The 26256-nt window shown below is 53.4% G+C and overlaps 11 protein-coding genes across 11 annotated transcripts; 7 read left to right on the top strand and 4 right to left on the bottom strand.

Annotated features, from left to right (window-relative positions):
- The first annotated feature begins 502 nt into the window (after window positions 1–502).
- BU26DRAFT_286952 (kinase-like protein) lies at window positions 503–3600 on the top strand. Its single transcript, XM_033821578.1, has one exon. It carries the CDS (start codon window positions 773–775, stop codon window positions 3305–3307), a length of 2535 nt encoding a protein of 844 aa, XP_033684651.1. The 5' UTR covers window positions 503–772; the 3' UTR covers window positions 3308–3600.
- On the top strand, window positions 3440–4975 carry BU26DRAFT_286977 (uncharacterized protein). The gene is made up of 3 exons (XM_033821580.1): window positions 3440–3754; window positions 3807–3921; window positions 3974–4975. Exons 1-3 carry the CDS (start codon window positions 3572–3574, stop codon window positions 4891–4893), a joined length of 1218 nt encoding a protein of 405 aa, XP_033684650.1. The 5' UTR covers window positions 3440–3571; the 3' UTR covers window positions 4894–4975.
- Window positions 4976–5724: 749 nt separating this feature from the next.
- BU26DRAFT_425931 (uncharacterized protein) lies at window positions 5725–7515 on the bottom strand (the record flags this gene model as incomplete). The annotated part of the gene is made up of 1 exon (XM_033823648.1): window positions 5725–7515. A coding segment is annotated over one exon (1791 nt), but the record flags the coding sequence as incomplete, so codon positions are not given.
- A 901-nt stretch (window positions 7516–8416) lies between these two features.
- BU26DRAFT_286957 (uncharacterized protein) lies at window positions 8417–10443 on the top strand. Its single transcript, XM_033821579.1, has 2 exons — window positions 8417–9853; window positions 9905–10443. Exons 1-2 carry the CDS (start codon window positions 8798–8800, stop codon window positions 10208–10210), a joined length of 1362 nt encoding a protein of 453 aa, XP_033684648.1. The 5' UTR covers window positions 8417–8797; the 3' UTR covers window positions 10211–10443.
- Window positions 10444–10725: 282 nt separating this feature from the next.
- BU26DRAFT_518227 (putative dihydrofolate synthase) lies at window positions 10726–12767 on the top strand. Its single transcript, XM_033828763.1, has 4 exons — window positions 10726–10982; window positions 11043–12031; window positions 12087–12244; window positions 12305–12767. The coding sequence occupies exons 1-4, from the start codon at window positions 10950–10952 to the stop codon at window positions 12574–12576; spliced, it is 1452 nt and encodes a 483-aa protein (XP_033684647.1). The 5' UTR covers window positions 10726–10949; the 3' UTR covers window positions 12577–12767.
- A 179-nt stretch (window positions 12768–12946) lies between these two features.
- On the bottom strand, window positions 12947–14932 carry BU26DRAFT_592916 (kinase-like protein; the record flags this gene model as incomplete). Its single annotated transcript, XM_033834858.1, has 3 exons — window positions 12947–13299; window positions 13361–14621; window positions 14675–14932. 3 exons carry the CDS (start codon window positions 14930–14932, stop codon window positions 13148–13150), a joined length of 1671 nt encoding a protein of 556 aa, XP_033684646.1. The 3' UTR covers window positions 12947–13147.
- Window positions 14933–17162: 2230 nt separating this feature from the next.
- BU26DRAFT_286927 (uncharacterized protein) lies at window positions 17163–18499 on the top strand. The gene is made up of 3 exons (XM_033821576.1): window positions 17163–17224; window positions 17277–18207; window positions 18255–18499. The coding sequence occupies exons 2-3, from the start codon at window positions 17416–17418 to the stop codon at window positions 18318–18320; spliced, it is 858 nt and encodes a 285-aa protein (XP_033684645.1). The 5' UTR covers window positions 17163–17224; window positions 17277–17415; the 3' UTR covers window positions 18321–18499.
- BU26DRAFT_286928 (kinase-like protein) lies at window positions 18500–20420 on the top strand. The gene is made up of 4 exons (XM_033821577.1): window positions 18500–18738; window positions 18788–19228; window positions 19302–19588; window positions 19647–20420. The coding sequence occupies exons 1-4, from the start codon at window positions 18679–18681 to the stop codon at window positions 20323–20325; spliced, it is 1467 nt and encodes a 488-aa protein (XP_033684644.1). The 5' UTR covers window positions 18500–18678; the 3' UTR covers window positions 20326–20420.
- Window positions 20421–20504: 84 nt separating this feature from the next.
- BU26DRAFT_408763 (RmlC-like cupin) lies at window positions 20505–21316 on the bottom strand (the record flags this gene model as incomplete). Its single annotated transcript, XM_033822900.1, has 4 exons — window positions 20505–20716; window positions 20776–20902; window positions 20966–21020; window positions 21093–21316. Coding segments are annotated over 4 exons (618 nt in total), but the record flags the coding sequence as incomplete, so codon positions are not given.
- A 2641-nt stretch (window positions 21317–23957) lies between these two features.
- On the top strand, window positions 23958–24482 carry BU26DRAFT_592907 (GCN5 N-acetyltransferase; the record flags this gene model as incomplete). Its single annotated transcript, XM_033834857.1, has 1 exon — window positions 23958–24482. The coding sequence occupies one exon, from the start codon at window positions 23958–23960 to the stop codon at window positions 24480–24482; it is 525 nt and encodes a 174-aa protein (XP_033684642.1).
- Window positions 24483–24569: 87 nt separating this feature from the next.
- Window positions 24570–26035, bottom strand: BU26DRAFT_592905 (FAD/NAD(P)-binding domain-containing protein; the record flags this gene model as incomplete). Its single annotated transcript, XM_033834856.1, has 3 exons — window positions 24570–25176; window positions 25244–25941; window positions 25994–26035. 3 exons carry the CDS (start codon window positions 26033–26035, stop codon window positions 24570–24572), a joined length of 1347 nt encoding a protein of 448 aa, XP_033684641.1.
- Window positions 26036–26256: the final 221 nt, after the last annotated feature.

Below are 26256 nucleotides of genomic sequence, written 5' to 3'. Positions count from 1 at the left end.
ACCGAACATCAAAACTCATCCACAGCCATCTTGCCCGGACGTGGTAGTCTACGATAACGAACTTAGCGACTGTGCTGTTCCAGATATGCCGAGGTTCTCGCACGCCGGGGTGCGGTCACGCTTCTGGGCCGATCGAGACTTCAAGGACGACGTCTCCTTCATCCGCGGCTCCTACGGACCGGACCCGCCTCCTTTCCCTCTCTATCGACGACCACGAACCCTCCTCAGCTGACCGCCCACCCTACGTGTCTTTCTTCTGCGTCTTTGCGGCGTCTTTGCTGTGATTATGCACGCTCCTACAGAGAGCGGGGTAGGTTAGCGATTAGCCGGGGGAACGCCTCGTACTTTGAAACCCACGCTTGCGAGACCCCTGCCTCTGATCTGAAGACAGCGACGAAAGGACTGCTTTGCTACTCAAACGAGACTTTCCCGGTTCAGGAGAAAACGCATCTTGAGGACAATAGAATCGACAGATTGCCTGCTCAATGTCCTCACTCCTCGCGGCGACTTTGCACCTTATCGCGAAAGCTACGAGAACCCTCGTCCTTCCCGTTGTGATCGTCCTGCATGCACAGCCCCGAAGGAAGCGATGATGAATGTCGCTGATTGGTTCAACCGTTTCTCGGCCTGAGCCATAAGCCTATGCGGGAGCGGACCGCTCGCGGCCATCCCACCTAATACTTCAGCCTTTCCTCATCACTCCGTCCAATCTTTTCTCAACCTAAAGGCTCCTCTCCCATTGGCTTTGCACAATGGTACCTGAGGAGTCGAGATGCCCCTCGTGGACACCGAAGAGCAGCGATCCCCTCCAGCGTCCGGTGAGATCCCGCTTCCCCGCCGTGACCGGCACAACCTCCAGGAGGCATACGAGGCCTATCGAGTCTTCTGCGAAAACGGATCCGATCGCATAGCCTGGAGGAACCTGGCTCTATCCCTTACCGCCTACCTCAACTCCTACTTTCGTCAGTCAGGTAATGGGCGGCTTCAAGTTCGCTCCGACGCTGCACGCGTGGACTACCTGGCCAATCTTGGTATCGCGCAGCTCGGGTATCTGACCAAGGACGTCCTTTGGGTGCTTTTCGACTCGACTGGCTTCATTAGCACTGAGGACGAGTCGCGAAATCACTTTGGATTTAATTATGGCTTCTTGGCCCTTACGCGAAAATACATTTCGTCGCTCCATCAATACGACCTCGAAGTCCTACTCGCAGATGTTACAAATGAACTCAACGAGCGAACACCCCTCAGGAATTATCGGAACGAGAATTCGGTCGCGTCGCTTCCGACATTTTGGAGCCCGAAATCCCGAACCGACCTTGGCATACTCCATTATCTGAATGTCAAATTATCGCCCAAGGACGCGGCTATCTTAGCTCCATTTAAGGCCAAGGAAGACTCGGGACCAAAGTCGAAGATCTACGGTCTACCTGGGAGATTCTTACGGCGCGCATTGAGTATCGGGGCCGCAGCTCCACCCAAAAGGCAGCGGAGCGTAGGACGACGCGAAGAGAAGGATGAGCTTTTCGGAGATGCCGATCCTTCTAGAGTCCCTAGGGCCTACACCGATAGACTGCGCAGAGTCGTCCTGCAGCCTCATATTTGGCTTCCCGAGATTCCGAACGCGAACATTCTTACAAACCCGGATATCGATGTTGCACTGCCAACGCCAGAAATAGCGGTCGAGCTAGAGCCTGCTCTTAATACCTTATTGCCAACGGTAACCAGAGCTCTATCTGCCATTCGGGAGGAGACTGAGGAAGAGCGTGGGACCTTGGAGGACGCTGGCGGAGACACATCCGATGCAGATAGCGTCCAATCCTCACAGACTCTCGAATCCCTACTCGACTTCTACACCCAGGGTTTAAGATCCCAAAATGCCTCTACCAAGTCGGTTCTCGATTCGGAGAAACGGGTCTCGCTTGACGTCGCGGAGCTCAACGAACCGAAGATCCAGGAGCGTCTGAGCTTGGCAAAGAAGCTGTTCGACGAGGCCGCGTCACTCGGCAAAGCTAGCGATAGATCGGCACTCTCGGAGCATCCGTCTTTCATCACTGCTAGAACCCGAGTCTCCGTTAAGGCACCTCGTATCAGCGCGCAGTCTAGCGTGGAGAGCTTCGTTTCCCTTGACACTGCGTCGTCCTCAAATGAAGATCCTATGGTACGCAGCAGCTATCAAGAGATGCTAAACATCCGCGGCCTCATTCCCCCGCCCACGTTAGAGACCGACTGGTCTGGTCGAGGCCAGCACGCCGAGTTTACTCCGAAGGAGCATGATGCCATTCCGCTACAAGTGGAGAAGCTCCTTGGACAGACGCGGAATGCTGTTGTAGAGAGCGTTCGATGCAAGCGCATACGGTTGGTGAGGAAGATCATGCACTGCACCAAGTGGTCCGGGCTCAAGCGTGAAGACGCCCTACGCGAAGTTCAACACCTGTACCGCATTCAGCATTCACACATTGTGCGTCTTGTCGGAACCTACGTAACGGGAGCCGACCTTGCAATCCTCACCTACCCGTGCGCCGAATGGAGTTTAGATCAGTTCCTGAGGACGTCTCCAGGGGCGCTCGACGCCGTAGACCGATGCGCGTCGCTGCGCAAGTTCTTCACCTGCGTCGCCAAAGTTCTGGACTTTATGCACTCATTCCCCCTCAAGCACATGGATATCAAGCCGCAAAACCTTCTCGTCCGTGATATCAGAAATTCAGCTGTCAACGATTCAATTCCATACAAGGTTTACTTCACCGACTTTGGCATCTCCCGCTCCTATGAGTCCGTTGAGGAATCCGAGACCGAAACGCCTACATCTTTCACACGGACTTATGCCGCCCGGGAAGTGGTGCTGCAGGAGCCAAGAGGATTGTCCGCGGATATCTTCTCGCTAGGTTGCGTGTACGCGGAGATGCTGGCCACAATCTTGGACACATCAAAGCCTGAGAGTGATCAGTGCCCAGACAGGGATGCAACACCGCATTGGGACTCGCTCCTGGAGGCTCGTGGACGAATGGGAACTGCTCTCCGGCCTTACCATTCCAGTGTCGACGATGTGCGGGCATGGCTTGCGGCACTTACCCTCCACGAGCAGGAGCTGCAGGCAGTCCGCGACTGGACGATGCAAATGATTGACACTGACCCAATCAAGCGACCAAACGCACACAAGATCGCGGAGGATCCGCATCTACCCTTCCCATGCCTTAGCTGCACATTGCGCGCGGGACCCGAAGACTTCGAGGCTGTGGAGCCCGTCGCACCACTTGACGATCCCCCGCACACGCCCAGAGTGAGTGTCGAAGTGCCGAAGCCACCATAGAGAGCGTTGAGTGTTCTCAAAGGGTCTACTTTACAGGGGTTGGTTCTATTCGCCGACTGGTGTTCTGCCATATTGGGAGCCGGCAGATCTGCTTACCCCTGCACATCACCTGCACCCCACAGTACGGGCGCTCGGGTCGGGCATTAGGAATGATCTGCTATAGATCTTAGCTTTTCTGCTCTTGACGCCTCGCCTCGTGGAGTATATTTCCCTCTTCGACGCCTTCTCTTCACTGTCGTGCCGAGCTCCCAGTCGTCTTCCATCATGCTTGGCCTTCTTGGTTTTATTCTCCTGGCGGGTTGCGCATCCGCGCAGAAGCACCACCTTTATGTTGGGCTGACCGGCGGTGCTTACGTGCATGCACTGGAGTTTGATGATGCGGCCCGGACTATCTATGAGATGGGAATCATTCCCGCTGCTGGAGCTTCGCCTTCCCTTGCCCTGGATGTTCGTAACTCTAAACTCAGGAGACGATACCAAGCACTGACGGGTCCCGCAGAACTCAAAGAAATTTCTTTTCGCAAGCGATCCGACGTCGGGAAAACTTACGAGATATGCCGTTCAGGAGGACTACTCGCTGAAGAACGAGGGCTCAGCAGAAATCCCAGCTTCATGTTTGTCTCCACAATATCCCACCCATGGCCATCAGTAGCTCACATCTCGCAGGCAATACCACAAAATTCACCTCCCTCCACCTCAGCCCCGCCTCCCACAATCCTTCCCAGATCTTCGGCGCCGCCTCCACGGGCGTCTGCAGCACGCTCTTCTCCACCTCCGTCACCGGTTTCCATACCCTGCGCTCCAAGGAGTTCGCCGGCGACATCCGCTCCCTCGCATGGAGCCCGAACGGCCGCCAGCTGCACGCCCTGGACTCACGCTCCTCCTCCTCGGCCATGACCTCCATTTTCAACTTCTACATCGCCGAGGACCCGAACCTCGAGAGCCTGAACCACACCGACACGCTGGCCAACGTCACCAACGCAGAGCAGATCATCGCCCACCCAACGGGCAACATGTTCTACATCGTGACCAAGGACACCAACGAGCTTGTTACCGTGCCGCTGGTGGACGCTGCCGCCGACAACGCTGACGCCGCGACCGCCGCACTCGCGCGCTACAAGCTCCTCCCTAGCTCCATCGATGCCTCGCTGTACACCACTTCCTCCCTCACAATCTCCTCCTCCAACTCCTTCCTCTGGACCCTCTCCCAGTCCGGCGACCAAGCCATCATCACCGTCTTCAGCCTCGACCCCGCCACCGGCGCTGTCATCTCCTCCGTCGTACGCGCAGCCTGGCAGGGACTCGGGGGCATCGGCTGGGGCCAGCTCTCCCCCGCTCCGTTCAAGGGCAGCGACGTCATCGCCGTGTCGAACTCGCCGATGGGCATGGTGGCTTTCCTGGGTTTGGATCAGGGTACGGTGCCGGCGGGCGCGCAGGGCACGGTGCAGGTCGAGGCTGATGATTTCTTGATCGATGTCGAGATGCTGAATGTGCAGAGTGAGGCGGCCGCGGCGCCGAAGCTGAAGAGCTTTGGCCGTATTGATCTGGGCTTGGATGACCTTGGGCAGGGCGTCTGGGTCGACTAGATGTCATGAGTAGCACGAACGCATGTCTAGGAGGTACTACCCGAGTAGTAATCCTTGATTAACGATTAACATTGGAATTGAACCACTGCATCCTAATGAGTATTCATACAAGCCCAACCAAAAAAAAGGGGCGACCTGCATCGGCGGTGAAAACCTACTGCTGCTACTCCTCCTCTACCGGGTTCACCATCTCCCTCAACATATTCTTAGCCACCGTCTCCCAATCCGTCGTGTTCTTCCTCTCCATCTGATGCGTCCTCACCATCCCATCGACCTGCGCTTGTTTCAGCGCCACACTCCCCGCACACACCTCCGTCAAGTCCATGTAGTTAAACGCGGTGCCCGCGAAAGCAGCCAACTCAGCGCGTCCGAAGCCGTCAAAGTTCTTCTTCCCTCCTACCGCCTTGATCCCCGCTTTCACCTGCTTCGACCGCTGCAGCACGTGGTCTTTTACCGGGCCGGCGACGCCCGTGCCGCATGTCGCGCTGATGCTGTCGAGGATGTAGGCGTTGAGCTGCGGCGTCAACCTCCCCTTTCGGTTCCCGAGGAATGCAAACGCGCCTTTCATGCCCTGCCATGCGGAGAGCGCGTTGGAGAGCGCGTGCACGGCGCCGAGCGCGGAGACGAGGAACTGGGCTGTGGCGGTCTCGGAAACCATTTGGACTTTTGGAGCGGCGGCGAAGAATTGCGTGATGAGCGGGAGCTGGTGCAGCTGCTCGGGGCCTTTTAGCGGGTCGCGGAATCGCGGCCGGGCGGAGGTGAAGCGGTAGATCTCGGCGGTGAGGTTGAGTTGGATCGAGAGGCTGACGGCTTCGAGAATCTGGCGCTGGGTTAGTGACTAGCAGTGCTCTTTGGCGGGCGATGGGGCCTTACCTTCTTGTCCACCGTTCCGGGTTCGGTACAGAACCCCTCTAGGCCGGCATACACAGCCTGGGTCGGCGCGGCAGCGCCAATGGTCCCACCGACAAGATTCCAGAACATGCGCACCCGGAGAGTGAACGGAATGCAGGCCACGACCAGGAACGCATAGTGGTCTGGGATAAGATGGGAACCCGCGGGACCCATGGAAAAAGCATCGACCGAAGCCATCATGTTCGCGGTCTTGGGAACTCCCTCGCACACGACGACACTGCCAGCCTTTCCAGCAGGATCGGCAAACGACGCATCAGGACAAGCCATGAAACGCCTCAACGGCATGGATTTGTTCATTCGCTTCGCTGCCTTTTTCGCACCAGAGTCGACCGACGACGGGATGTTCTTGAACAGTGACTTTTTCACCGGGAAGCGATGAACTGTCATCTCGCTCGTGAGCGTTTTGGCATCCGTCTTCTTCAGCGCCGCGACGAACGCCTTAGCATTCTGGCCGTTGATTGACTGCGACGTGGGAGTGAAGGCATATGCAGGGAATGTCGATTTCTCAGCCCATTGCTTTAATCCGTGAAGGTCGCCTACCGCGACGAACAGGATGTTTGTACCCCCTTTCATCAACAGGCCGGTCTCCCACGGGTCAAGCAAGTCCCATGGGTTGCGGTCGCCGTTGCTAAAGTACGGGAAGCGGTTGCCGAACAGGATGATGCTCTTTCCGTTGTACGACTGGAGTACATTGTGCTGCGTAACCGGGCTTTCGTATGACCCCGTTAGACTAAGATTGAAGATATCCAGTGACGTATGCAGCCGCTGCCGAACCAGGTAAATGATCTGGTGGATGGCGTAGTTGGGCGTCTTGGAGTTGACGACGAGGAGGAAGCTTGGCGTGGGGCTAAGCGTGTACGTGCCTGAGATCTGCATGTGCATGGCGTGTTTCTGCACCGACCTCAAGGCGCCTGTCTTCGGATCTGAGAGCATGAGCTCTAGAGAGAGGTTGCCCTCGCTGTACTCCATCGTGTTCTTGTCCACCCAGAAGTCTTGGTCGATCGTCACCTTGGACTGGGGCTCGATCTCGGACAACTCGTCGGTCGCCTCACCGGGCTTATCTGCCGTCGCATACGCCAGGTTGAAGAAGCGGTTTGGATCCGACAGCTTCGTAGCCGCAGCACGACGCAAGATACCTTCGATGCCGTAGGCCTTCGTCGAATTGTTGTGCAGCACCCACTTGAAACGCACTTTGTCGCCTTTGGCCACACAGTCCAGATACGTGGGCGCGTCTAGGACTAGCGGGTATTCAATGAAGATGGGAGTTTGTCCACAGAAGTTGGGGATGGGCCGATTCAGGCGTTCGTTGAAATAAGCCACCAGCCGGACAAACTCCTTCGCTTTCAGCATTAGCCCGAGGGGCTTCTCCGCCCATTCGTTCCTGATGAATGCGCGGAGCACGCCCGGTACCTCGACTTCCTGGCCCGGTTGTATGGAGCGCGGCAGTTCGATGGGCTCGGTGACGACCGGGTCCAGGAATTGCGTGCCTTGGATGAGGACGTGGATGGACCTCAGCTCTGGCGAAGGCATCCCGCCGACATTCCGCACCCGAATGTTATGCACGTGGAGATGCTCGCCTGGTTCGTTGATGCCGTCCTCGTTCTCGTCTATAATGTCGAATTTGGTAATTTGCAGGCGGTACACGTCGGGGTAGGTTGCTTCCGATAGGTCTCCGCGGATGACCTTGATCTGGACACTGCCATTAGGCCCGCTGGAGAGATTCGCGGTTAGCGGCCATCCCGCCCATCTTAAGGCTGCATGCACTTACGCTTTTCCTCCGGATAAGAACGGCGACGGTCTCATGCCTGGTGCGCCGTTTCGTCCGTTCGATCCACCGGGGCGAGTTTTGGCCGCGACGTAGTTGCTGTGCGATTCCGTCCTGCTCAATGATTAGCAAGTCGCGTCCGTAATCTCGCATGAACGCACCAAGCATGCGGTGCTCCCCCGCGTCCGCCAATGCCGCCGTCGCCGGGCTCTCCATGCTGTCCGCTAAGACCGCCGGCTCCACCGTGAACATCATACTGCAACGGAAGCAGCATGTCGGTATCCTCTTCGTGGACGGTGACGAATATGTTACCGCCAGCCGCTCCATCTGCTCCATTCGAGCCATATCCTCCACTATTTGGAAGGTTAGACAGATCTTGGGTCCAAGATCGAGGCACTCACTTTCCGCCAGGCGCACCATCCTGACCGTCCTCTCCATTGCGGTATCTCGTCGCGTCTCTACCATCTCGTCCACGCCCACCTGCCTGGCCGTCTTCGCCCCTCCCGCCCGTTCCACCACTGCCGCCGCTTGCTTTCAAGAGTATGTTCTCATCTCTTGCTACCTTCCATGTCTGGCCGGTATGTGGACCCTCACCGACGACTTGCACCACGCCGGGCTCCGCTGAGGCGTATGCCACTCGAAGGCGAATGTCCGAACCGGGTGCTCCTGCAGTGGGCGTCCCGGCGGATCTTCCATGTGCCCCACACATACCCACAGGAGCTACGAACCGTAAGCTATAGCAGATCTTCGGCCAGGCTGTAAGGCTGCATACCTTCCTGGGGGCGATTTCCCATGAACTCCGGGGCTGGCATGCCATTGCGACCGCTCGTGTCGATCAACTTCGTCTCCCTGGCCTCCATTGTGGTCTATCTCTCGCTTGGTCAAATGAGTGTTGGTAAAAGAGCGGCGCGCAATTAGGATGTGAATTGGCCTGGCGAAATTCCACGGCGACAGTGCACCTTCATATCGCGCGGTCTCCGGAGGAGGGCACAGTTGAATTGCCCAGCCCCCCAGAAAATCAGAAAGGCAGAAAGGCTGCAGCCATCGATAGAGGCGAGTCTGTGTGAGAAGGACTCATGCTCATCTCGAAGCGAATGAAGGTGGTTCTGGGCCTCAGCCTGGGCGGAAGACGCCGAACACGGCTGGCTTTGTGTGATGGAAGGAGAATTGTTTGGCGACGTCATATCGAAGGCGCCGGGCTGATGAAGGCCTGCTCCATAGAGGGCGATGTGGCGTGTGCATGGTTTTCATGATGTCGTGGTCGCGATGCGGGGGGACGCTCAGGCTGGAAGACGCCTCCGCCACGCAATTTCCAACAACGGAAGACCTAAGCGCAAAACAAATTACGCGATGAGGCTCAAAACCTCAGCTGAAACTCAGGGTCTCTGGCATCTCCCCGCCGTGTGTCCCTTGGGTTCCATCACCAGAATGCCGGTTCGAAAAGCAGAGAAGAAAGTCGCGATCCTGACTCCCGGCGCTGCGCACCGTACTGGCGACTACTCGAATGTCTTCGCTCCGCCACAGCCGTACAAGCCCATTCGAACTGAGGCACCGATTCAACGGACATTCCTCCCCGGCAATCTTCCTTCGATAAGTACTCACGATGTGGGTTACTTCTTCAATCTCGCCGCTTCGCTGTACTCCGATCATGCACCGCCATCTACCTCAGGAGTAACACCAACGTATGCAGCAGCGCCCCCTCCATTTGATGCCCCACCAGGATACACAACTGAACCGCCAGACTATGCAGAAGAGTTCCGACGTACAGCAGCAGACGTCGCCGCCGTCCTCGTGATGCGTCTCTTCCGCCAAACAAGGATTGACATCTTCCCTATCGCTGAGAGATTCCATCTTGGTCCCGCCGATCGCCAACCACTCTATTCACTGAATGCGCAGCCCAGCATCCGGTCTGGAACCGAGTTCAACGAACTCGCAATCAGACGCAGAGACCCCGTCACCGGCTCTTGGTACTCCGTGTGCACATCCGACATCGAGCCAAGCCTGGATCTAGTGAAACCCGGTAACTGGACCGTAGCGAAGCTCGTCCTGGATTCAATGCCGGTTTGGAAGAAGATAGTGGCAGGCTGCGCTGTACCAGAGGCGACGGTGACGGGGAAAGGAAACTCCCTCCGGTTATCGTGGGGAGACAGACAAACACTAGGCGCTCTGGGAAATGCCTACGGTCTGTGGTGGGATAACGGGGTTGATCAGGGGCGGGCGGAAGCCTTCTACGTCGTCGAGGGGTGGACCGGCTTCGATTCTCGACCGCAGGGTGTCGTGCGGGTAGGTGCACTTGGACGCAGGAAGCGAGCCGCGTTAACGGTCCCCATGCAGGTCAAACCGGGAACTAGAGACGCAAACGGAAGATATCAAGACCCGCGCCGTGCACCTTACGATTTGGCCGCGATATACTTTCATTCCGACGGCAAGACTCCACCGCAGTTCGTTTGCGCGAACCCCGAAACGCACGTGCGAATGGACGTCATCATGGCAGGATTGATGACAGTGCTCGTGGTAGAAACAAGGAAGGTGGCGGTTGTCAAAGAGCTTGGCAGTTTGCCCTCATATGACTCAGATGCGCATTGGTCGTCCACGTTTGTTGAGGAGGGAGTTGACCTTGGTGACGCTTGGGGAACTTGACGTGGTCCGCCCGCACTGTGCCACTTGGGCCGTTGTCAACTTCTTATCCACAACAAAATGCGCGCCTAGGAACCCTCCAGGTCATCTCCATCGAAATAATGGCATCCGATCGCCTTCGCTTGAGGTTATGCCCTCACGCATCTACAAAATCCTGTAGTCCTTATCTTCTCGATCCCCGACCAAGCATAACGCAGACGTGGTGGTACAGAACGTGAGTCACTGCTAATCCGATTTGTCATATGGGTGCGGAAGGGGTGAAGCAGTCACATATGTGCTACCTCGCTCTTCAAGGAGTCAGGGGCATGAGCCGAGCATGCAGGCATTGAAGTTCATTCAGCGATGCCTCTCTATATCCTTCAGTTCTGCACAAACTTCTTCGGCCAGCCCTAACCTTGACTCCAAAGGCATTCAACTTTTCCCCGCTGGACTGCGAAAGTGGCCTCCCAGATCTCCATCTCCTCGCTGATGCATCGCGCATCATTTCGTTGCCCCTCTCTTACTAGCTCTGCCCACCGAAGAACATTTTTGCGCCATCGACGCTTTTCTAGTATAGCCATGTCTCTGCCAACCAACAGTCGAGATTACAATGTATGATGGGTTTCCGAAGTTTCTGGTTGGCTAGAGCTTACCGAAGTAGTCCGCGATAGAGAAACTGAACTCCTGCCAGTCAGGTTTCGCGACTCTGGAGGCTCGTAGGCAGACTGGCAAGAATGCGGATGACAGTACACCTATCGAGAAAATGCAGCAATGGCTTCGTCGCATTGGGTACGAAGTAAGTAGCCTCCGTGCTAGAACAGCCGTGTCTCCCGCTTACCAGAAGCCGCGCGCTCAGCCGTGCGATCTTGACCGTCTCAACATCGTCCATGTCGCCGGCACAAAGGGCAAAGGAACAACATGCGCCTTTGTCAACTCCATTCTCATCCACTGCAGCAAAACTCTGGGACGACCTCAGAAGATAGGACTCTATACATCACCCCATCTGGTATCCGTCCGCGAGCGTATTCGTATCAACTCAGAGCCCATCGCCGAAGATGAATTCGCAAAGTACTTCTTCGAAGTGTGGGAAGCCCTCGAGCGCACGGCTGCCGAGCAAGGTCTAGACCCCGCCGTCAAGCCAGCCTACTTCCGCTTCCTCACGCTAATGTCGTTCCACGTCTTCATGCAGGAGGGCGTCGATGCCGCTGTGTATGAAGTCGGAGTAGGTGGAGAGAATGATTCGACGAATATCATCGTTCACCCAGCCGTCACTGGGATCACTACCCTCGGGATTGACCACGTCGGCGCCCTGGGAGACTCTATCGAGCAGATTGCATGGCACAAGGCTGGTATATTTAAGGTTGGCTCGCCTGCCTTCTCTGTACGTCAAGTCGAAGAGGCGGGACTCGTCCTCTCGCAACGAGCAGAGGAGAAAGAGGTACATCTCCAATGGGTCGACGTGAACGAGTCACTCCAGCATGTCTGCTTAAAGCCAGCTGAAGATTTTCAGTATAGGAATGCTTCACTTGCTATCGTTCTTGCGACGGAGGTCCTGAAAAAGTTCCGCGTTGGAGTACGCGAGACATCCGCGACCTCGTCCCTCGTTCTGCATGGCGATTCACAGGACGCTAATGCGGACAATACGCAAGCGAAAGCTGGCGCACTCGTACCGGATAACTTGAGGTTGCTCCCGAAAGAGTTCGTCCAAGGCCTCGAGGGAGCCGTCTGGCGGGCACGATGCGAGACAAAAGTGTTCGGCAGCCAACAGTACCATCTCGATGGCGCACATACGGAGGACAGCCTTGAAGTCGCCTGTGCTTGGTTTCATAAGGCAGTGTCAGAGAGGTGAGCATTCTCACTTTGCCCTTCCAGTAGCAATAGCGCTAACATCAACCCATAGCCATCGTCCAAGGATTCTCGTGTTCAATCAGCAATCGCATCGCGATGCTTCCAGCCTTATGCGAACAATATACCACACGCTCCGTAGACGCGGTGTTAGGTTCCAGCACGTCATCTTCTGCACCAATGTCACCTACAAAGGTAGCAAATGGAAACTAGGTACATTGCATTGTTCCACGCGCCACAGTACGCTGCGGTTTCTAATAAGAGGACTTTTAGATTTCGTGAACAATAACGTCGATCCCGAGGCGTTGAGAACGCTCTCGCTCCAGAAGCAGCTGAGGGACGAGTGGCTGATGCTCGACTCGGATGTAGATGTGTTGGCGTTGGCGACCATTGAGGACGCACAAGAACGCGTGCAAATGATCAGCGACGCGAAGGGTGAGGTTGATGTACTCGTTACGGGTAGTTTCCACCTTGTGGGTGGGTTCATTTCTCTACTGGAGGGTCAGGATTACGGATTGAAAAGCACGACGCGCTTCATGGCGTAGGCGGCTCTGGGAATTGCTATTTTTTGCATATCGCTCCCGGAATGCCGTTGTCAGTCTATCCTTCATTCTTAACTTCCGATACTGCATTGGTGTTGGCCTCCTAGTATGGCCATTTTGCTCGCTAGGCGTGTGCTGTCACAATCATAGATTGAGGATTCGGTACAGCGGCATCTTTCGCACCTACGCCAGTGACGGTTGGAAATTGCACGTTAGTGTACGAGACAGAGCAATACGTACGCCTCGGGATCAGAGACGCGGTCAGAGACGTGACTAAGGATTTTGAGTATAGACACAGACAAAGCTCGGCGACCGGACCAGAACGGTTTTGCGCATGTTCTGCTGGGATATTCAAAATCAGGGCTTCGCGTCTTTCTTCATCCCTAGCCTAGAACGATGTGTAAACCTAGCATAAAGTTCCAGGATGTACCAGTGAACTTCATGACGGTTATAATGCTTGGTGCTTACAATGCGCTGAATATCCGACTCTTAGAAGTAATTCTATGAATGCATCTAAATAATCCACGTCGCCACGATGTTCAGCACTATGGGCCCACTTTTCCCAGCGGTACCGTTAGAGACTTTTCAACTCCCTAGCCTGGTTGTATTTGACCCCGTAGAGATTACCTAGCCAGGCGTGAATTTCGTAGAGGTCTTTTGCTGCTGCTTTGATGCCGCTTTGGAAAGCGAATTCAAGCTGTACGAGAGCAGCACGGGCACGCATTTCTGTAGTGTCACGGAGTCAGTACCGAGGTACCATTGGTATTATTTCTTTGACAGTACGTACCTTTTTCTCTGTGCTTTTCAGAGACTACGATGAGACCGCCTTGCGCTTCGCCATTAGAATGAGCGAAGCCCTTCCAGACAGCGGAGCCGAGCAAATATGCTGCCGTGGCATCGCCTTGCTGGGCCAGCATGCGAAGCGCATTATCGTCTTGCTCGGATAGCTCTCCTTCGCCCGACTCAAGCATGGTGGCCACCCTCTCTTTAGTTTCCCCCCCATCAAGTGGTGCCGCACCATTCGAATCCAGCACTGGTATTGTCATTATTTCTAGGAGCGAATGTACAACTTCGGTTGCTGAGGGTCGAATAGTGGCGCGGCGTTTGCAGCACTGCTCCACAAGCCGACTGATGGCACGCAATGCGGTAGATTCCGGGTTCTCAAGAGACCAGAGAATTTCTCCCTGACTCGTCCGGCCCCGAATCGTTGCTGCAGCTGAGCCTGATGCGTCGAGAACCTCATCGGTGAGGCCAAAAGGCGCGGATCCGGTCGCGCATTGCCAGATGAAGATGCCCAGGCTCCATATGTCGGTGTAGATACTGTGCTGCTTAATTATTGCAACTTCAGGGGCTTCATATCGAAGGTCGTATCTGCCGCCCGTCGTGCGTTCTTTGATCAGGCGGGCACTCTCAATATTTGTCAGACACGGAATAATGGTGCTATCGGTTGTTTCAAGGACAACGGTATGATCGGATAGTCGCTTCACCAGAACCTCGACGGAATGGAGATACTCCATAGTCTTTGCGACTTCGTATGCAACGCTCAGTCTATGAGAGAGCGACTTCGGCCAGTTCCCATCTTTGATGAGGCGCGCAAGGGAAGGCATACCGCGCAGATCTCTCATGACCGTCCATCGCTTACCGGATCTCTCTGCGATGCCGTAAAATGGCTGCACACCGGTGTTCGCGGAGATCTGGGCGTATATGAGAACGTGTCGCGGTCCCTTCTCCCCGTACTTCATAATTGACTCGTTCACGGGCTCGCAAAGCACTTTGACCGAGCCGTCTTGTGACCCATGGGGGTGCAGCTCGCCACTCAATAGAGTATCATCCAGAGGGTCTTTGGTCAAAGTGAGGCGGGAATCGTTGTCGCGAAAGTCTAGTTGGAGTTTTGGGGTCTCGGGTTCCTTCAGGGCCTTGATGATCTCATCCAGGATTGTTGATTGACTCTGTATTTGCGTCATGAGATCCGAGGTATCTTTGCGCTGCAGTATCTCACTTTGACTGACATCAGTGATCAGCCTGAGCAGGTCGGACCTAGCGGACGCCTTGCGTTATGATCAGCACGCTACTAGCCTGGACGTCGGATTGCAACACGAACCGTCGTTCCAACAGAGAGTACCAAGGCCCATGTCATCAAGTCTTGCATCAAGCGTGGCAGGCGTTTCTTCCACGAAACTTCCCAAACTCGCTGAAGGAAGTTGGCATCCTTGCACCAAATGGCAAAATGCAGCAGTTGCCCCACAACCTCCCGCAGCTTCTTCTCGCATTCGTCGTTCTGGAATACTTGCTGATTCTTATCAAGGACACCTTTCACGAGCTCAGCATGCTTTCGGACAGCGTCGCATTCGCTCTTCATCCTTCGCGCCTCTCGCGCTGTGCGGATGAGCAGGCCAAGAAGTTCGCCGGTCGTACTGTATTTCCCCACTCAACGCACAGACCCCACTCAACGCACAGTTAACACCAAAACGCGTATATTTTCAACACCTCATAACTCCACCAATATGGACCCGATTGACGCAGCTGTTGAAGCTTTAAAATCCCTAGAGCTGGGAGGACCTCCTAATATATCCCAGGTTGCTCGGGAGTACGGCGTTGAGCGGTCGCGGCTCTCGAAGCGTTATCGCGGGGTTCAGGGCACCAATACATCACGGGCTGAGAAAAAGCGACTCCTCAACACCATACAGGAAAAACAGCTCCTGCAGTATATTGATAAGCTGTGTGTACGAGGCCTACCCCCTACAAGAGAGATGATACGAAATTTCGCAGCAGAAATAGCCCATCAAGAGCCTGGAAAACACTGGGTTGATCGCTATATTGCGCGGCATCAAATTGACCTTGTATCGCGATGGACATCCGGCATCGATAACCAGCGCCACAAAGCTGATTCAGCCTTCAAATACGCTCTCTATTTCAAGCTTTTAGACGATAAGATCAAGCAGTACGATATCGCGCCGTCAAATACATACAACATGGATGAGAAGGGCTTCTTGATCGGGGTGGTGTCAAAAATGAAGCGCGTGTTCTCCCGACAGCGATATGATCAAGGAGGCGTCAAGCAGGTACTCCAGGACGGCAACAGGGAGTGGATAACGACGATAGCTTGTATATGCGCCGACGGCAGCTCTCTCAATCCTGCCCTGATATATCAGGCGGCTTCTGGCAATATCCAGGATACATGGTTGCAGGATTTTGATCCTCAAGAGCACCAGGCCTTCTTCGCCTCATCACCATCTGGATGGACAAACAACGAACTCGGGATTGCCTGGCTCAAGAGGTGCTTTCAAGAGGAGACGAAGAAGAAGGCAAAGCGCGATTATCGGCTCCTAATCCTTGATGGGCATGGCTCACATATTACTATGAAGTTTATTGAGTTCTGCGATCGAAATCGAATCCTCCTGGCTATCTACCCGCCGCATTCAACCCATACGCTACAGCCTCTAGATGTCTGCCTTTTCAAGCCTCTTTCAGCTGCATATACGAAAGAGCTCAGCGAATATATATACAACAACCAGGGACTCACATCTATCACCAAGCGCGACTTCTTCCGCTTCTTCTATAGGGCATATAGGATCGCGTTCGCCGAAGAAACGATCATCAACGCCTTTAAAGTCACTGGCATCTCTCCACTGGATAGCAACGCTATATTGAAGAAATTCAAGGATCCAGAGCCTAAGAGGCCATTAAGCAGCGATAGTACGTCGTCAGTACTCTCTGCAAGCGATTGGCGTAAAATTGAACGACTCCTGCGAGAGGTAGTTGAGAATATCTACGATAAACGCGCCTCGCAGCTTTCTCACACGATACACGCGATAGCGACTCAAAAACAGCTCCTCCAGCATGAAAATGATTGCCTCAGAGATGCCCTTATTAATGAGAAGAAGCGCCGTAAGCGTGGCAAGGCATTACTACTCGAACCCTCCAAGGATTACGCTGGCGGCGCCGTCTTCTGGTTGCTATCTAAAGTTGAAGCTGCCCGCAATCGCCAAGCCCAAAAAGACGCCAAAGCAGAAGAACTACAACACCAAAAGGATTGCGATAAGCTAGCTAAGGAGCAGAAAAAGCAGGAGAAACAGGCTATGCTTGAGCAAAGGGCGCAGAAAAGGATAGCTGCACAGGAGATTAAGTTGCAAGAAAAACAGCAGAAGGCCGCAGAGCGCGAAGAAGCCCTACTTGCGCGCGCAGCCGAAAAGCAACTCAGGACTGATATACAATTGGCTAGAAAGGGTAAGGCGCGTAACCTCAAGGCTCCTGCACCTCCTGCTCGTGTTATTGAGGAGCCAGAGGTTGATGTTGAGGATCTATCGGTCATTGAAGGGGTGGTGGAGGCATCCGGCCCATCATCGCGCACTCGCAAAGTACGCCTCCCACAGAGGTATCGCACGTAATTTGTCGTTGCCAATCAATCAAACAAGCCTTCAAGAATGCTTCTCTAAAAAATCTCGTAATAATTAGATCTATATAGGGCTGTACAGCTTCAAAAGTAGTGGTGATGGCCATCCTCAAACTGTGCGTTGAGTGGGGTCTGTGCGTTGAGTGGGGAAATACGGTAGCGGAGCTCTGATAGAGCCCGAGGCCTAGCTCCAGTGCCATGATGTGCGCGTGCCAGAGTTGACCGAGGAAAGACGCAAAGGGCTGGCGAATGTCAGAGGTAAGAGTGTCCCGCCATTGTTTAGAAGGTGTATGTTTGCTTATCTTGGTAGCGATATCCGTGGCGCAAGGCTGAAGAGGGGTGTGCATATTGATCAGCTGAGCTTTGGTCAGCTGCATCCTTCAGAGTTTCAGCCTCGTTGCACTTAACCTAAACCACGACCACAATCCACCTTTTCACTCTACGTCTTCATGATTATGAAGATATTTTCTGTGTTCCTACGCCTGGGAAGCATCATGGCCGCGCACACCGCAAGCCCAAGCGAGCCTGTCACGGTGCGAGATCCAGTGCCCTTCTACATCCCTTTGATGCATTTCGAGCGCACGCTCTTGTCCGAACTACGAGCCCAGCTTGACCAAGAAGGCTGCGCTGGACTCACCCTCGACCAACTTCCAGTGTCCGAAGTATTCCAAAAGTGGTATCATACCAAACACATCCGAGGCTACACTAAGGAGCTTGGCCATACCGGGGAGTTAATGAAGGAGTTCGGTGGGAATCGCACTAGGGTATACAATGCCATATTGCACGAACTCACGCACAGTTCTCGCGGCGGTCCAGGACTTGCTCGCATGCAGCGACTGCGCAGCGTCAACGAACAATTCCTTTCAGCTCTCGGCAACCGCAACATTGAAGACGTTGAGTTTGCACCTTGGCCGGCAGATGTGGCGCTTTGGCAGACAATATCGATTCTCTGGAAGCACTGTGGTCGATATTGGCAGTTTGCTGGATTTCTCAACATCGATGAAGGCTTTATCATATTCGAACTAATCCGGAAATTTGCCATTCAATGGCAGTGGCCGACGAACATGGATGCTGTCGATCAGGCCTTACTTCGAAATCCCCAGTTCAACTCTACTTACAACGTGAAAAGGGAAATTTTGGACCACGAGCTGCCAGAGGATATGTCAGAGGAGGAAATGCTGCACTTCAAGTTCGAAGAATGCACCATCACGAAGAGACCTGATCCCAATAAACTCCCTAAGGTGAGGTCAGAGGCTGATCAAAGAACGAGCTCATCTAATCTTGACAGCGGGAGATGCGCCAACCCAAGGCCAGGGAACTATCCAACGAAGATGTAGTATGTGGTCCTTCGTGAATTCCGAAACATCCTGTATTGACATGCAGTACAGCGGCAGCTGCTGCGGGATTTCACACAGATAACCAGAGAGACCTACCCCATCGAAGATCCGCGGGGTTATCTTCATTACATTCCTTGGACGGAATTGAGCAACTTAAGTGAGGATGATCTGCACCGTGCAGGCATCAGCGTTGCAGTTCCATTCTCTACAGGAGGGGTAACTGATCGGTGGGTATCCTGGGGTCCGCCGCGCCCGGGTTTCGCTTGGAATCATCACCTACATAGTGAAGACGAAGTTTACCAGTACCATGTCCTCCAGGATTGGGCTTTGCCGGATCACTATCTTACTCGTCGGCCTGACAAGGTTCTTTTCCGAATGCGGAGGCTGGAAGAGACAGGTTTCATCGCAGGCCTGAAGAACTATTGGGAAACATGGGTGAGTTTCATTGGCCCGATGGCAACCTGCGTCTTACGGTATTTTCTAGAATGATTGCGCAATCACAGAAGAGGAGAACACAGGCCACCTGCTCCTGCTCGAAACCATTCCCGGTATTCGTTACCGCAGTCGAAGGAAGCACCAGGATGAGCACGCCGCTAGACAGTACTTTCGTAACGTCGTAGAGGCTAACGCAAACGGCACGCTGGATCGACCGTTTCCTGGCGAACTCACTGGAAATGACCCAGCGCAGATCCTCCAATTCCAGCACTCGCTTCGACTCATACCAGAAGAGCAGCTTTCTGGCATAGACTGGGAAAACCCTTTGGGAGCTGGTCAAAACGGTCGAGTATTCAAGGCGATATGGAACAGGCCTCATGAAGTTCTAGAGCAAGGGCCTGATCATAAAGCTGTCCTCGACGTCGTTTTGAAAGAAGTACTCCCTCGCCAAGGATCCACGGAAAACCCCTTGAAGAAACTACTCAAAGAGGTATGTGATTAACTCGGGCACTAAACTGTTACCAAACGTACCGCCATGGCAGTTATGCGACTGACAACTCTAGCTTTATCCCACGTATATCAGCCTGGGCTCAAAGCCGGTAGCGTGCATTGACTTCCTGGGTATTGCACGTCTGGCCGGCGGCCAGAAGGAGCATTCGGACTCCTCGCGCGCCGCGACCGACAAATACTATCTTGTCTTCGAGCGAGCCACGGAAGGCAGCCTTCTGGTTTTCCTAGAGAATGAACTTCGAGGGAAACGGTTCTTCAAAGCATGGGACAATGTCATCAATGCTATAACATCTATAGCATCCGGGTTGGCAACTCTCCATAAACACAGTGTGTTACATCGGTGAGTACCTAACATGCACTCATCTTCTTTGTACTGCCGCTTACTGTCCGGTCCGCAGAGACCTCCATGACGAAAACATCTTGGTAACCCTTCGAGAGTACCCCAACGACCCTCATCAGTTCGAATACAAGGTCATGCTCTCCGATGTCGGAGAAGGCAAGATGCTGTTCCCGTCTGCCGCGGACCCAGATCTCCCGGAAGGGTATTACGCAAGCTACGGAAACCCGGAGTATCGCGCACCAGAGGTGCAAGGACCCTCTGGCTGGACTGAAGCTGCAGACGTGTGGTCATTTGGCGTGATTGCTGTTAAGCTACTGGAAATGCGGCGCTCTATTTGCGACGGCTCATGCGCTATCCCACCTTGGGTCCTTGAGGAGGTCCAGGAAGAGTACCCTGACAAGGATTTCTCGCACACGTCTCGAGATATGGGGTTCATTGTCCCACTGTCACTGAAGCGAGTCTTGGAGCCCTGTTTGAGACATAATCCAAACGAACGACCGGCTGCGCATGCGGCGGCTATGAGCCTGGATGAGGTGAGTATGGAGTTCTTCAACGACGATGAGGAAGAAAAAGAAAAAAACCGGGATGTGAAATGGACGTACTGGGACTGGCGTACGACGAAAGCGGCCGGACGGACAGGCAAGGGCTTGGTACTGGGCAAGGTGAAGGAGAGCCTCGGTTCTCCTCTAGATGCTATTGAGGAACTAAGTCTGGGTAAAGAGCTGGATCTAGATTAAATTATCCACATTAGAGTACTCACTACTGCACAAGAGAAGTGAAAAGAGGAGAGCTAAAAGAAAGACATGCGTAACTTGGCAGCCACCTCTTTATAGCATTTATTCCATTCTAAAGACGAGAATAAGCTAATGCGTACGGAATGCCTGTAAAGGAACTACCACAGTCGTATTTACAGCTCATTCTTCTCGATGCCACACCTCCTCAAACAACTCTCCACTCCCTGGGCGAGCGTAGCCGGGACCAAATGTCGAAACTTGTCGATATCCGCACCAGGAAGGAACTCCAAACCCAGCGCCAGGCCCGCGAAGTCATCGTCTAGCATATACAGTGACTCTGCGGGCGTGTTAAGGCCAGGATCTTCGTCATTGAAAGTGGCCACGAAAATCATCTCTGCAATGGTACAGTTAGCTAATTATTTCACATGCGGTATCCGTACCTCGGAAACATACCTTCGCAGTCGGGATTGAACTCCAAGTGGAGTGCGCCCTGCGGGAACACCGCCATGGAATACGTCTGGTGCTCGTTGCGGATCTTTCGTACGCCAGTTTCGGAAACGAATTCGGTGATCATGCGGCCCTATTATCACGGCGAGGTTAGCAACGTATCTAGGCGAAGCTTGGGATTGGGGAGAGAGCGAACTTTGACGACGATCGCGAGCTCGGTGGCACGATTGTGCGTGTGTGGAGTATTGAACCTATAATGCGGTTAGCTATGCCTATGAAGCATGTGGATGGTAGTGCAGCTCGGGGCACACTGGCCGACTTACCCACAAGGCTTGGTAAACCCTATCGCAGCGGCAGCCCCGTTCCCAACTAGCGCCGGCATAGTTAAGCTTATAGCATTTACGAGCGTGCCGCCTTTGCCTTCGAGTCGGGCGAAAGGTACGTCCGGGGGATTGATGAAGTCGAATTTGAACGCAGAATCCGGAAGAAGTGCTGCGCGAGTAACAGCATTTGGGGACGTCTTGAGCGCAGCGAATAAAGCATAGTCGAGTCCAGGGACAGTGCCGTTGAAAGGGAGTGGTTGGGGAATTGGGAACTCGGGGTCCTGTGGCTCCAAGAGGACTTGTTGTACGGGTGATCCCATGCTGACGCTAGCGAGTGCCAAACTGAGTGTGGATATAAAGTGATGCATAGTTGAACTTTGATGTTGAGAGAAGAGCACGAGTGGAAGGAAGATGTCCAACTCTCAGATATTGACCGATTCACGCTTTATAGGAAACTTAAGATGTCGCCCATTCGAGGAGTTCCCGAGGTAGAGCGATGCTAAGCGTCGAGCATACGGTCTCGAGAGGAGCAACTGGGCGAAAGGGGGTGGCCTATACACGTAAGAAACCGCCAAATTTCCCACATGATGTCCATACTGGGCACTCACTCGTGGTGTTTGACCCTTGAAAGGGATTGTTTTGCGACCTTCATTATGGCACGAGGTCGATAAAAAGTGGCGTTGTTGGATGTTGGATGATGAGATCCAATCGTGTTCCGTCACATGCTCTAATGGTTTCCATGAGTAGTTCTCCCCAGAGACATCAGCTTACAACTCACGTAAACCACCTTTTCAATCCTATCGGCCGGGTTCGCTAAATTCCGGCTGATGGAGTTCATGCGGCGTACAAGGGATTAACCGACACTACTAAGCAGCTGCAACCCTGCCTAAAGAGGAAAGCCGTAAGCGCGGCACAGCTTCCACTTCCGCTCCTTGGCTAAGCGGACTTAATTCTGGTTCGCAATCGCCAAGCAGGAGCATACACCCTTTCCTCGGCAGACGGGGGCGTTAAAGGCGCATTGACAAAACTCAAAGGCGGCGTAGTATGATGGTGGAGACTGACGACTGCTTGATCCATTGACATGGCCGGATGTCAAGCCATGCGGGGAGCCAGCATCATGGGTCGTGGACAGATGGTGCAAAACAGCGGTCGGAGGACGGAAGGTTAAAGATGTTGACTCAGTAACCTAAATGCGCTAACCCAGCAGTGGACAAAGCTGTGGCAGTGCACATCTGCTATTTGTATTTTCTTGCTCTTTGCAAAAGCTACAAAAGACCATGCACAAAGAGAGATCTATAACGGAAGTCGCAGCGACTCTCCGCATGTCGGAAACTCGCTCCTCGGGATTGAAGGCGCTTGTCTAGCCAAAATCAGACGGGTTTAATATAATCTGTACGAAGTCGTGGATGGTGCCTGGCACCCCATCAGAATTTCAGTAATCTTCTCGACATGCCGCAATCCTTCTCAATATCCAGTGTTCGACAAGCAACCTCCACAAGGATGTGGTAGGAGCGGGTTGGCCAACCTATATGACTGGCATGGTGGCTTGGGCGTCCCGTCTTCAATCGAGGATGTCTCGGGGTCGCTCAGGAAGCGCTCTTTTTCATTATATTCTGAGGTTTGTCGAAGCCCATCTCTCCGCTTCGTCCACGATCCGCGCATGGTAGCCGCTAAATCCGCGAGATTTGTTGTAATGTTGACAGTGAGCCTCGGAGAGCGACTGCGGATGAACCAAAGCACAAGACGTGCGGGCGAATACGCAGGAACGTCGGCGAATCCAACATATCAAAAGAAACCGGTGACCTGGTATCGATTCCAAGCATTCTAGTTGATGTTGTTGTTCAGCTCGCGGAAGCTACCCCGCCCGAAGCTGATGCCATGGCCCCGAAAACCACTCATCGCGGTGTCGCGCATAGGTCTGAGTCCAGCCAACTCCATCTGCCTCATATTCGAAGCATCGCAGAGTTTAGGCCGCAGCATTGTTCTTTGGAGGGTAAAGCTAAGCGAAGAGTGAGGTGACGCGCTTCTTGCACAAGAAGAGCCCACCAAAGCGTGGCGAATCGGGATGAGGTTTGTCCATATTACGGTGGCCAAGCGAGCGGCCAACAAGCTGGTGGAATGTGCGACGTTGACCGTGTAATTTATTTGCGACTGGCTGTGTCTGTGGCTGTGCGGGATCCTTTTTTTATAGGCTACAAACCCACATAGAGCTACTCATCAATATTATAAACCACAGAACAGAATATCCCAAGGATCATCGTCGCAGAATGTGCTCCCGAGGTTTTTTGGGCCCCGCACCCGTGATCGCGGAGAATACAGCGCTTAGCTGTGCCTGCGACAAAGAGCGCAAAATGCACGTGCAAGTCTCTCAACATTGTTCTCCACTATGGTATGCAACAATCGTCAAGAGATCCTCCATGGATCATGTTCGAATCATCATGAGTCAAACGCTATCATTTGTCGGTTACTGGTACAGTACTAGGAAGCGATCTCACTCAGAGTATGAGTCATGCAATTTGCATTCCGCATACACCTAATCCTATCGAACCACCTTCTCCTGGCCGGAGAATATGATGATCTTTTTCCAAGTGCGAGGGCCTCCAACTTGCGTAGGATACTCCTTGATCTCACCATATGAGTCAAATGCTATTGTGAGTCATCTAAAATAATCCCATCGAACCATGCATGTGTTCTCCCGAAAGGGAATATCAAAATCACCACCGGCACATACACACTCTACAACGATGTCCTATTGTATATAAAACAGGTCGAGCTGCGCTCTTAGCCTCTTGTTCAACCTTTGAAACAGCTACTTTCCGTCCTAAAAATCACACTACCCCCTACATTTATCCGCCTTTGAACACCATGAAGGACTCTCCTGGCAATACCGCCCCGAACAGAAACTCGACCCTCACATTCCGCGAAGTTACCAAGGACAACTGGCGCGCGGTAACAAAACTCAGTCTAAAAGACGGTCAAGTCGGCAACCTCGCCTCCAACCTGTTCTCTCTCTGCCAAGCACATTACTCCGAAGACGCATGGGTGCGAGCCATCTACGCGGACGAGACGCTCGTTGGCTTTCTCATGATGGGAATATGGGACCCTGAGGAGTCGTACACCATCTGGCGATTCATGATCGATGCCCGGTATCAGAATTTGGGATATGGTCGACGAGGCGTGGAATTTGCGATTGCGCACGTACGACAGCATAACCCTCGAGCAAAGCAGCTGAAGCTGTATACAACGCCGCCTGAAGGGAAGAAGAGTCAAGATCCGATCGAGAATGTGAAACCTGAGGATTCGCCATACAAATTTTATCAGAAACTTGGATTCAGGGAGATTGCTCCGCCAGATGAAGATGGAGAGACCCTGATGGCGTTGGAGTTATAGATAGTCAATGTCGAATTAAGATCGCCTCCAACTTTTCAGTTTTGTAAAATGAGATTGAGAGTCGTCCGTACTACCAAAGCTCGTAGGCTATACACACAGAGCCTCTTCTGGAAGCCACCCTGCCCAGACTGCAAACCTTGCTGAAGCTAGAGCGATCAAGTACCGTATAGCAGAGCATATGGAGATGTAGAGAGGCCGCTGAAAGAACTCCCCGAACCATATACTTCGACGCCAATGTAAATACGCAGCTTTGGTTACTTGGTATTGCCATTGATCAGCAGTGATCTCCCCCTTTATCAATTTCTTGGTCCGAAGTGCCTGGTATGCCGCTTGGTTGGTGGAGAAGGCGATGTGCGGACGCAAAAGCGCCGAGGCATCACCAACCAGCAAGACTCTCCCGCCCAAGAATTGCGCCCGATTCGAGATGTAGTCCGTGATTGAATGAACGAAAGGTGACGATATTTTGTCTATGACCTCGACATAGGGAGCAGTAAGAGTGGCACGGGCGTAGTCTCTCAGCTTGAACCATACTTCAGGTCGGACTTGTCCTGGTGCAAGTTTGGTATGATGTACTGTGCCCTTAATGTCGGTCATGGTGGTTTCCAACACATTAGGCGATAAATTTGTGTACCAGCAAAAGTTCAGCATGCGTTTCCCTGGCTCAACCGACCCACATCTTCCGGGAATATTGTAACTGCATCAGCCTTAGTAACATACCTATGGCAGGCATTTATCAGTCTGCAAAACATTTACGAACTTACACGATGACATGTCCTGCTTTTTTCTCAAGTATGGAATAGGTAATGTTCTCGCTGAAGATCTCACGAGTTCTTTCGCTCACTTGATCTTCTGCGACAACTCCACGCCATGCGATGTATCCCGCGTACTTCCTCTCAGACGCGTCCGGCCCAGTAAATAACTTCCTTATCAGAGAATTCGGGCCATCTGCACCGATGACCATGTCGGCCACGACCTGTTCCTCGCGACCACCGTTTAGAAGATCCCTGTAGTGGACCGAAAGCTGCCCACTTGCGAGTTCCTTGACGTTGAAAACTTGCTTGCCAACTTCGTACTTGGCCCTCATCGTGGCATTTTCCAAATCTTCACCGTCGAGCGCGGATGGATTGAGCGGAGGCACATAGTCGCTGGCGAGCATGTCGAAGTTTGCCCTGAGGCGAAAGTAGAGCGCATCCCAGGAAGAAAGCACGCGGCGAGCTTTTAAAAAAGGACGCGGATGCCCATTTCTATCAAGGGACTGCAGCTGTACGGAGGGAATACCGAGTGGGATGTCACGCATTCGGTCAAATCGTTCCAGAAGGTGGAGCGCGTCTGGGCCTAATCCGACACCGGCCAGATGGGATTCGGGAGTGTTGGCTGAAGAGCGCTCTAGAATACGCACGGCGCTTCCCATACGGTGGAACATTATTCCATGCATGAGGGCGGACAAGGAACCGCCGACCTGGAGCGAATGTTTAGAGCCGACGAGAGACGAATGTCATGATGTAGCTTACGATGACAACCTCTTTTGGAGGGTTGAGGGATGAATTCGACATGATGGTGGAATTCTAGGCCCTGGAGGTATCGGAGTCGATGCTAGTTTGGGGTAAAGAATTTCAAGAGGTGAATGACCGGTTATTTTAAACGACTCAAGGCGACGACGCTTAGATACTGGGGCAGACCAGGACTCCAAGGTGCCGAATGGACTCCCGACTGTCCGGATCAACCTTTACAAGGAATATATGCAAGTTCATACAGGGATTCTCTACGGACTCCG

This window comes from Trematosphaeria pertusa, assembly GCF_010094035.1.
Source record: "Trematosphaeria pertusa strain CBS 122368 unplaced genomic scaffold BU26scaffold_6, whole genome shotgun sequence".
Classification (NCBI taxonomy): domain Eukaryota; kingdom Fungi; phylum Ascomycota; class Dothideomycetes; order Pleosporales; family Trematosphaeriaceae; genus Trematosphaeria; species Trematosphaeria pertusa.
Note: the sequence above shows the minus strand (reverse complement) of the source record. Positions and strands in the feature narration are given on the sequence as shown.

Coding starts and splice junctions, on each gene's coding strand:
- BU26DRAFT_286952 (XM_033821578.1), top strand. CDS start 773: ATGCCCCTCGTGGACACCGAAGAGCAGCGATCCCCTCCAGCGTCCGGT.
- BU26DRAFT_286977 (XM_033821580.1), top strand. CDS start 3,572: ATGCTTGGCCTTCTTGGTTTTATTCTCCTGGCGGGTTGCGCATCCGCG. Junction 3,755..3,806: donor CGCCTTCCCTTGCCCTGGAT/GTTCGTAACTCT, acceptor CGGGTCCCGCAG/AACTCAAAGAAATTTCTTTT. Junction 3,922..3,973: donor AGCAGAAATCCCAGCTTCAT/GTTTGTCTCCAC, acceptor CACATCTCGCAG/GCAATACCACAAAATTCACC.
- BU26DRAFT_286957 (XM_033821579.1), top strand. CDS start 8,798: ATGTGGCGTGTGCATGGTTTTCATGATGTCGTGGTCGCGATGCGGGGG. Junction 9,854..9,904: donor GACCGCAGGGTGTCGTGCGG/GTAGGTGCACTT, acceptor GTCCCCATGCAG/GTCAAACCGGGAACTAGAGA.
- BU26DRAFT_518227 (XM_033828763.1), top strand. CDS start 10,950: ATGCAGCAATGGCTTCGTCGCATTGGGTACGAA. Junction 10,983..11,042: donor TTCGTCGCATTGGGTACGAA/GTAAGTAGCCTC, acceptor CCGCGCGCTCAG/CCGTGCGATCTTGACCGTCT. Junction 12,245..12,304: donor AGGTAGCAAATGGAAACTAG/GTACATTGCATT, acceptor GAGGACTTTTAG/ATTTCGTGAACAATAACGTC.
- BU26DRAFT_286927 (XM_033821576.1), top strand. CDS start 17,416: ATGATTATGAAGATATTTTCTGTGTTCCTACGCCTGGGAAGCATCATG. Junction 18,208..18,254: donor ATCCCAATAAACTCCCTAAG/GTGAGGTCAGAG, acceptor TAATCTTGACAG/CGGGAGATGCGCCAACCCAA.
- BU26DRAFT_286928 (XM_033821577.1), top strand. CDS start 18,679: ATGCGGAGGCTGGAAGAGACAGGTTTCATCGCAGGCCTGAAGAACTAT. Junction 18,739..18,787: donor AGAACTATTGGGAAACATGG/GTGAGTTTCATT, acceptor GGTATTTTCTAG/AATGATTGCGCAATCACAGA. Junction 19,229..19,301: donor TGAAGAAACTACTCAAAGAG/GTATGTGATTAA, acceptor TGACAACTCTAG/CTTTATCCCACGTATATCAG.